Source organism: Chaetura pelagica, unplaced genomic scaffold (assembly GCF_000747805.2).
Source record: "Chaetura pelagica isolate M959 unplaced genomic scaffold, ChaPel_1.0 scaffold50, whole genome shotgun sequence".
Lineage (NCBI taxonomy): Eukaryota > Metazoa > Chordata > Aves > Apodiformes > Apodidae > Chaetura > Chaetura pelagica.
Window position 1 is genome coordinate 3,927,914 of NW_009952366.1, and position 10,437 is coordinate 3,938,350.

Genomic DNA, 10,437 nt, shown 5'->3' on the forward strand with positions numbered 1-10,437 from the left:
AAGCTAAGATGCACCTCAGTCCTGTTTGTTCCCTGGTGTAGGTAGAGAGCTCCTGTCTCCAGCCTTGCCTTCAAATGCTATCCAACCTTTCAATTTAAGACCAAAGCAAATCAAACAACATAGACGAAGCAAAATGAGAGAAAACCGAGAGAAAAAAAATCTCAGGTTCAAAAGACTAAGTAGCATTATAGTAACTTAGAGGGGCTAAGAAAGCCTGATGATAACAATCACTCCAGGAGCTACATAAACATGACAGAACAGTGCTTGGCACTTTCCCTAGAGCTGTTAAATGACACGTAAATCTCTCTCTTGTATCTTATATCTCTTAAATCGTATATGTATCTTACATCTCAAGTAAAACTGGTCATTTGCTTTCTTAGAATATGTCTTCCTGGTTCATTTAGGCAAAACCAGTGTGGGCTGCTGCTGGAAAAGGCAATCTAGCCTCCTCCCTCTGCCTCTTGCATTGCCCCTGATGAGATGGTTTAGCTAGCTGTACAAGGCAGACAACTTCAATCTTTGTTTTCCTGTGCTATTTTTAAGCTTTCTGATCCAGGTAACTGAGAGTGGAAATGCTGCTCTACAGATGGGACAAACCAGGACTGCCTGTTTCGGTGGAGCCTGCACTCGGCTCTCCCTAAACTGTACCATCACACACCGCAGCAACGGGTAGATTTACACACAAAGAAATTGAAAATATTCTAAGCAAAGAACACATAAAATGTGCAGCATGCCTTTTGAGGATGCCTCTTGCTTTAACATAAGTAGCATTTAGAAATACTTTTAATAAAATATTTGTACAATTACCTGTGTTAAGAATGGAGAATCAGTACCTAGCAAAGTCTCTCTTACAGAACCTCTGCATCTTATACGATTCTGCATATATGAACACAGCAAGCTCTGGGGTGATGCAGTGAAGATGCTCCCAATCTCTAAAAAGAATTTTGAGAGCTCCTTGAAGTGCATAAGAGCTCAAAGTTGTTTTAGAACTAGCTGTAAGTTGACAGAGAAACATTTCTCTCTCCTCACTTAAGCTCCAGAATCACAGAGGAAACCAAGGGGGACCTCAAGTTAACCAATAATTTTCCCACCACAATTTTTGGACCAAAAATGTTATTTAAAAGGTTAAATTAATGGCAACCAGCTCAAAAATGGACTAACTATACTGCTTTCAAGAATAAAAAAAAAAAAAAGAAAAAGAAAAAAAAAAAAAAAAAAAAAAAAAAAAAAAAAAAAAAAAAAAAAAAAAAAAAAAAAAAAAAAAAAAAAAAAAAAAGTAGTTCTGCCTCCAGAGTTTAACAGTACACTAGCAGTTACACTGACTGGGGTTCAGTGATGTTTCCCTGATATGTTCTTTGGAGATGGAGACCACACCAGAAATTGCCAATTTCTTTATTGTGTTCCTCAGTACTGAGTAGTATGCAAAAGAAAATGGGATTTGTTCACTGGCTTGTGTCACTGACATAGAACAATGTTCACCTAACAGTCTAATGATCAAAAAAGCAGCAAAACTCTTGAACTAGAAACACTTTTTTTTTTTTTTTTTTGGCAGAGTAAAATTAATAAAAGCAGCAGCATACTCAAAAAAAACCAACACAGAACTCTGATGCATCTTGTCAATTATCACACTGCTGCATTAAAGACAACCCATACATTAACCTTAAAAATAACTACACATTTTATAATTATACAAATCAATAGGAATACACCTTTTTCCTATGTAACTAATGGGATTTAAAGGCTTAGTAATTTTTATAAGGGCTATTAAAAACAAATGCTCTGCAAATTTTGAGATTATTTGAGGTTTTTCTTGCTTATTTGTTCCTTGTGTTCTCCAATAGGAACTGAAAAACTGCAAAATACTGCTAGTTTCAGCATGCCTATTATTCCAAATATTTTAATTATTTGCACTTACAGAATATTTATATTACACATGCCTACAGGCACATTGTATGTAAGGACTGTACAGATCAAAGAGCTAAGCTATTTTTGTGTCATTTACTAATGACCAAACCTGCTGTTTGAGCAAAATGTGAATAGACTGAATTAAATCAAGGACAGAACAAAAGTGAGCCTTAAACAATAGCTTTATAAACAGAGATTCCAGTTTTACACTTTACTAAGCATAAATGAAAGTTACCAACGCAGCACTCATAACAGATTTCCATATGTAATTACTTCTAAGCTAAAATGGGATTTTCAAAGCTGGCCACAGGATTTAATCACACATCATCTACTAGCATTAAATTGAAGATATATTGCAGACAGGAGGTAGGCTTGTATACCAAAGGGCCTTTTCCTATTTTTGTCTCAAAAAACTATTCATTAGTTTTTATATTCTGAAATGTTTGAAATACCAAATATTTGCTTTAGAGAAAAGAGAAAAAAAATATTATATTGGGAAGGATAACTCAAGTTCAGGATTCAAAGTATACACTTTTGATCATTCTGCAGATGATTTTTATTATTGCCTATATGCCACAATCTATAGTTTGAGGTAACAGCATTTTAGAGGCTTAGCTAGTGATCCAATGTGTTGAAGGACATCCTTTCAGTTATAAATCAACAACTTTTTCATTTATGTTCTTCATTTATGATCTGAAACGTTGACATATGCTGCTGAATGAGCACTTTAGCATCTTATTCACCGTATGCTATGAAAGACTCTCAGTCACTTTTTAATGTTCAGCTAATTCCTTAAGTGGAAACCAGCAAGGGGAATACCACATTGCTAAATAAGCAAAATATTGGAAAGTCTGAACATTTCCAAGTATTTGTACTGCTAACAATCCTAACAATAAAAAGAGAGGAAGCATCCAAGAGAAAATGCCAATAATAAAACACAAAAAAAAAACATTAAGCAGAGGGAGAGGTAGGAACTGCACAGACTAATGGGTTCTTCATTATAGAACTTCTTGGATTCAACTCATGTTAGCCAAGGAATTTTTCAGCCCAGTTTCTTGAGCAAATCTTCTAATTAACCACAGCTAAGCCACGGCTACAGTAGGGTTAGCTGACAAAGTGGAATAATATTTACACTGGGTCAGGCTTCCCAAATTTAGTTGTCACTTCTACTAATGCTGGAGTAGGAACATCTCACAACATTGGCTCCTCAGGCAGTGTTGGCATGCTGCTTTGCACAGGAACAGCATGTGAACAATATTTGCTGGTCAGTGATAAGTAGCTAACTTAGCATTCATAAGTATGCCTTAAAAAGCCTTTTGTAAGAAGAGTCAGAGAAAACAAAAATAGCAAGAAAAGATATTTTTTTCCCCTTTTTTTCTTTTTCTTTTTTTTAGCCACTAAACATCCAGAAGCATAAAAGCACTGTATTTATTTCATGTGTCTACTAATCTGTTTAGTAATTAAGCTGTGACAGAGATTGTCAGACATGGAAGAATTGCCTCAACCAATTAAGAAATTTACTGTCAGCGTGGAAAACTCTTAAATTGAAAGATGAGTATTTATACAGAATTTAATCCAATTCCCACTTTCATGCTATTCAGCAATACGTTCACCCATGCAAATGACAGCACTAACTTCAGTACTCTAAATGACTGCGCCTAGATACTGCTTAAATGCTAAAAAGAGTGAGTGAGGTATGGAAAAAATAGTCACCCACCCATGACCACCTAGTTCTGGAAGCAGTGAATTATTTTGACAAGGACATTTGCAACTGGAGAGGTCTCTACATACTCTCAGGTACACAGGAGATCCACTGCTTGATCCCTAAATAGGACATCACTGAAGTGTTTAGGTCAGAGTGTAGCCATCACTGTCTTTCAAAAGATTGGCACTAGTCTCACCAAATACAACAGTGTGTTGACGAGGGTGCCCACGAATGAGTGACAGACCTGGGTTAAATTTCCTCTAACCAACTCATGGGAGTCGGGATCTGTTCCTCTGATATCTACCTCCTACCTACCACTCCAAACTCTTTCCCACCTGTGATGGCTTCCTAGCCAGAAGGGGCAAAATGGGGGTATACTGGTATTCCCGACCTTTATTTTTCAGAACATTTATGAAATTTACACTGGCAATCCATTAGGTACAGGAAAGAAGTAAAAAAAAAGACATGTTCGTTACACAGGCATCAGAACATTTATGTGTATCCTCATCTCACACATGCTTCTCCATCTGGGCACCCTAACTTCGGGGAAGCTCCCCAGTCAACATGTGAGATTTCTTCAACAACTTTTTGGCAATCCACTGAACAAAATGGAGGCAAACTCCAGCTCAGTGAGTCAGCCTGCTGGGGTGAGACACCTAAAAATCTCTGGATCACACCCTAAATGCTTTGTTTTGATTACAAAAAGCAGATGCATACTTTTCTAGTGACTGATACCATTCTTCATTTTTTTTAACAATGATGTGTAGTTGGGAGACTTATTATAAAAGTAAACAAAATTCAGGGAGTATCAGAGTGATTTATTTGGATTCTGATTTAAACACAGGCTGCAGAAATGCTGGTCACTCTTTTCCAGAGTAAGTTTTGCAATGCTTTAGACATGAAATATTTGAACACGTATTTCGTTATTTAAAAAATGCAGAATACTCTTCTGCCCAGTTCTGCATTTAATATCTAAAATACATAATGCAACGGTACTTCCCAGGGTAAAGGGGAAGGAAATTAATGAGTTATTATTACAAACATAAGTAACCAAAGGAGCCATTGCCCCTATACATTCAAATGAACTCAATAGGCAACCACTTTAACAGCTGTTTGATCTTTTTGTGACAATTCTGTGTTTGCCTTTTCATTATGTTCCCAAATATAAAACCTATTCCCTTTAACTTTGCTTTCTCATGAGGGACTTCTGGACTGCCTAATGACAACTGACAAGAACAAAATTTGTCAGCTAATTGTCCATTTGGTGGCAGAATTTTAAAGTACTATTTGCTGCACTCCCAACATCCATATGTGCAAAGAAAAAGCCAATTGCTGCATACAGATGCAGCAGATCTTGTTCCCTTCTAAGGTACACTGCCAGTGAATCAGCAGTATCTCTGTTCAGGTCAGTGGATAAAAATAGTCCAAAACCTGTTAAATGCTAATGCAGAGCTACTCTTTTTTCACTACTTTTTCTTCAGCTGGAAGGTGCAACCATTCTCTAGTTCTGCCAACTTATGCACATCTTTTTCCTGAGACAAATTTAAGACTCACGGTCTTACTCTGCTGAGAAAATGATGAAACACACTATTCTTTCCCACCATTCAGATCTTGGGAAAAGTAGGAAGGTGATTATGCCAACTTAATCTCATGCAACCTCAGGCCAATTGCTATCATCCTCTGCCCCTTGCAGCTCTCCTCGCAGAGAGAAAAGCAGCAGCCTGCTCCAGAAATTGTGTTACTGTTGCACTTAGTAAAGGTCCAACCAGACTCCTGCTGGGTTTAGTTTGTGTGTTTCAACTAAAACCAGGATGAATATGATAAGCAAGAAGTGTAAATTGATACAAAGTTTGACTTGCAAATCAATGTAATCCAGGTATTTTGTAATTATGTTCAATAAACTACAAAACAGTGTTTTAATGCGTAAATTACTGCATGTATTTTCCAACCCTGTAAGGATACAAGTATAAAGTATTTGGCTGATCTAAAGATGTTGGCTTTGGCTCTTTAAAAATGTTATCTGTTCCATAATAAATTTTGTCCACTTTTTAATCTCACTTGACAATCAGGTATTCAGGCAGTTTCCATGCATCCTAAATCTGTCCTGGATGACAGCCAGTTCATTTAGTTCCCAAATACTGGGAAGGGAAGTTACTAAGAAACACATAATTATATATGGATGTTGCTGCTGGAGCTTGTGTTAATGGCTTTCAAATCAATATTTACTGATAATCGTCCATCAGGTGGCATTCTAGTTCTGCAATGAACCAGCAGTTTTAGGGACAAAAATGTTTAAATGGAAAGAAAGTAAAATAAAAATTTAAAGCATGTATCTTGAAAGAAATTTTCCTGTTAAGTCATAATCAGATATTGTTAAGACCTTCAGAGGTCCTGCACTTAGCACAGTCTTTTTAGGGCATATGTATTGACAAGAGATATTTTTTTGCCCCTCCTTGTAAAGTTCCGCTACAATTATCCAGGACTGGTACTGAAATTTTACACTTTTTTATCCCAAGTTAGAGTAATAATGACTGTATTTACTTGTTCTGTTAATGAAGCCATTGAGATACAAAATACCTACACAATCAAAATAGAAATAAGCAAAAGACTAGAGTTCAGTTGACACAACAAAACCTCCCACAAATTCCAAATTCCAAAGAGGAAGTTGCGCTTTTTTTTCTTTGCTTTTTTTTCTTTTTTTTTTTTTTTTTTTCCTTTTTTGCCTCTTGGGAACTTAGCAAAGTTTTCTAGTAAAGGCATTTTTAAGTAATTGAAAGGGGAAGGCAAAGTAAGATAGAAGATTATCTTGGCAGGCAGGACAAGATTCTCACACTGTATGGAGGTGGATGATCTGACTTCCTTAGGGAATGAAAGACATTCTCTTAAGTAAAATACTTAATTAAAGATTGTATTTAAAGATCTATTTCAGATGTTCTGCTTGTTTGCCAAGTTCATGCAAAAAAAAAAAATCATCCACTTGAATATTCTTCTGAGTTATAATGAAAAGGCATACAGAACCATCCTTTTTAATTTTAGAACTTCAAACACCAGTTAAGAAAATAGAATAAGACTTGTCACAGAAATTCTGTACTGGATCTTTAATTCTTACCATCTGCTACAAAGTACATGAAATTTGGGTTGGGAGAACTATTTAAAAAAACAACTTGAGGTCATTTCCATTTGTCCTATTGCTTGCTACTTGGGAGAAGAGGCCATCCCTTACCTCACTACAGATTCCTTTCAGGCTTTTCTAGACAGCAATAAGGTCTCACCTTAGCCTTCTCTTCTCCAGACTAAACAACCTCAGTTCCGTCAGTTGCTTCTTGTAAGACTTGTGCTCTAGACCCTTCACTAGCTTCGCAGCTCTTCTTTGGTTGTGCACCAGCATCTTAATGCCTTTCTTGCAGTGAGGGACCCAAATCAGAACACAGTATTTAAGGTGAATCTTGGGAAATTGTTCCAAGTCTTCACTGATCCAATGGTTAAAAGTCTTCTTGTACTTTCCCGTTTAAGTGTATTGATACCAGTTTATATCACGTGTTCTCATGGCAACACTGTTCCTTTGCTTATGTACACTCCCATCTTTCCAGTTTGTTTTCATGATGTATTTATGGAGATCAGCCCTACTAACTGAGTCTTCTTTATGCCTAATTAAAAAGCCCATCTGTCTTCCAGTGCTCCATGACACAGACACAACATAAAAAACAAAACCTCATGGAAAATAAACAAAGCACTCCCTTTCTCTTACCTGCTCTCAGATTACAAATTTTATGTATTTACTCTCTATAGGACCTAAGTTTCAAAGACTCTCCTCTCTGGCAAATGTAAACAGAGGATTACCCTGCCCCTTACTGAGCGTTGTTGCAGTCATTTCAATGGATGTAGAATCCAGCCAGGTGGTTGCTTCTGAAGTGAAGCAAACAACTTAAAATCAACACTCTAAGTCACACAACTTTTAAAAGGGATAGCTCCTCATGGGTCAGACCAGTTTCTCCCATTGATAAATAAAAGCCGACATAAAGGGATTCTCAATTTATGCACACAAAAGATGGCTTTTCTGGATATAATCCAGTCAGTAGCACCTGCATCAACTTAAAAAGGCTTGGAACAGGAAATCTCAGTCCACCAGAACTGAAAAGTTTTCACTCTGATGTCCAAAACATCAAGTGATAACTTTTCTAATGATGATGTACCATGTATTTTTCTTTTGTAAAATATTAGTGAGAAAAGTGATTTTGAAGAGATTAAAATCCAAAACAAAACCACAAAACAACCAGATATTTAGCCAAGGTATATGGCCAAAATTTTCAACACCAACTACAACATTGATGAAAGAAGGTTGTTCCGCTTTTCAGCTGCTTTAAATCTTAGATCTTTTGGGAAATACCTACAGGGTATTTTAGGTTTCCTTCCATCATCAGTAGTGACACCTAAAATTTTGAACTTAAGTTATAAAAGACGTTACTTTTTCTCTCAGAATTCAAAATATACTTTTATAAGCAGTACTCTGAATCTACATAATTACCTTGTAGCATGTAACAGGGATGAAAAATATTCTTAACACACTTATTTAATTCTATTGCAAAAGGAAAGAGTGCCATTACACTTAACAGTGTAAACTTAACAGTGCCTAGTTTGTTAGAAGCAGCTTGAGTTTTAAAACAAATACATAACCCTTTCCACACCATGTTCTGTTTCTAACAAAACACATGTTGTTGGCTTCTGGCCCCACGAACAGCCACTGCAGATCTTTTAACAATTAACATTTTTTTTATTACAAAAGCTGCAGAAGGTTTCTAGAAGATAATTTTTCAGTGGAAACGATTAAAAGCACAGAGGCAAGCCATTTAAAAGCCAGCATGGTAAACAAAAACAGCAACAGAAGTTAAAAACGAAGTCTGCATCTCCTACCTTTGGTGCTAAGTTTTCATATTGTTTTGTCAAGAGATTCTGGGAAAAAAATAGGACTTTGAGTGTGTCTAGTATATTTATCACAATAAAAATCCTATTGTTCTTTTTTCATTTACATAGCAATTCTTGATACCATAGTTATCTAACCCAAAGGCATGTCATTTCCCTGGGAAATGTATAAACCTAAACTTTACAGTTCAAAAATTGGAGCATATGACTACTTATTTATCAATAATAAAATGAAGTTTCAATGAGCCCCCTCAGAAGCAACACTGCTAGGATTAGCTTCTTCCTAGACCTATTTAAATCTATTCAAGATTTCAGTAGATCTTCATTTTGAACTTCTTGTCACTGTGCCTGACAAGTTGAGCTGTATGTATTAGTAGTGCAACAAGAAATACTTGTGGGAATCATGAAGATTATCTTGTCTGTTTTCAAATAACACAGAGTAAAACAAAACCAGATTTAAATAGTTTTCTTACTGGAAAAGAAAACCAAACTTTTTCCAGATCCTAGTGTCAACTCAATTCTCTCATATTTATTTATGAAACCTACACAGTAAATAATTTGCCTTCCAAAAATGCTCTAAGATATTAGGCAACATTTTATTTCCTACATAATTTGAATCAGATGCGTTCCTATACACGCTCAAAATCCAAGGGAATAAATCAACTTTAAGGTAATGATCTGTGAAAGAATAACACAATCTTACATTTACACTGCTATTAGAATATAAGGACATTAAGAATAGATACATATTTTTTCGTGGAAAGAATATTTATCTGAAGTGATAGACTGATGGATGAGATTAATCTCAAATGCCTTGAAGTTACAGCATGTGCAAGTGCAGACAAATCAGGAAACTGACCCATCAAATTAGAAACTAATCTTCAAAACATTTAAGCATGCTTGCAAGACAATGTAAGCACTGGACAGCAAATAAGCCATTTACCCCAGCAAGCTGGAATTACAAATACATTATGCCTTGTCTTAAAGCAATTAAAGTAGGTATCTTAGTAAGACCAAATCAACTATTTCTAAGTTTTTTTATCTAAATTGAAATAATTTCCATATGTGAAAAAATACCTATTATACCTAAGTGATTAATATTCCAACTGCATATCTTTTTACCACTGAAAATGAACAGCAATTCCTCTTTTGTGATTTTCAAAAATGCACAATGCCATTGTTAATTTTGAAAGTTCTTTCTGCAATTATGGTAATGAGATGTATGCATTTATTTTTTTTTTTTAAAGAAAGAAAGTTGCCAAAACAGATATTTCAGGAATTGGAAGCAAGGTATAAGGTTGTTACATGACAATGTAAGGTGAAGATGGCAAAAATGGGATGCACCAGGACTGATCAAAATGCTTCCTATAAAATAAAAAGCCAGTAGCCATATTACTGCATCAGAAACTCAAAGCATATTTTGAATTCCTGTGCACCTCTAAAAGGGGAGGACATATTTTTAAAGTGTCTTTACCTGTAGATAACTGAGGTACTGGACAAGAGTATTTTCCAGCAATGGTCCATGGAAGCTCCACTGCCTTTGAATAATGAGCCATGTCGGCATTGCATAAAGTGTTTTGAGTCCTATCCATTCATACTCAGGTGCTAAAAGAAAGATCTTTCAGTATAAATTTTCTCAGCTGTCATTAATTACACATGTAATTGGGAGTTCAGCTACAATGTATTTCAAAAGGTTTTTCTTTTCTCAAAACTAAAGGATGAATTATTACAGATGGTAATTTTGGCAGATGGCTGTGTATGAAACTAGGTTTATAATTAGGCCAAATGTGACTTATGCAATTAAGGCAATGAAGATTTGGAAACTAAGAAGTGTCAGATTGGTACATGATCAGCCTGGTAGCCACAGAAAACTGAGAAAACCTCATCATTCACACTTAAGAGAATAT

At 35.7% G+C, this 10,437-nt stretch overlaps 1 protein-coding gene across 1 annotated transcript in view; it reads right to left on the reverse strand.

The window, feature by feature from the left end:
• The window catches only part of KITLG (KIT ligand), a 34,256-nt gene extending 24,170 nt beyond the window's left edge, over positions 1–10,086 (reverse strand). Inside the window, exon 1 of the mRNA XM_010008055.1 lies at positions 10,005–10,086. Within this exon, the coding sequence (XP_010006357.1) occupies positions 10,005–10,086 (82 nt within the window). The remainder of the gene's footprint in view (positions 1–10,004) is intronic.
• Positions 10,087–10,437: the final 351 nt, after the last annotated feature.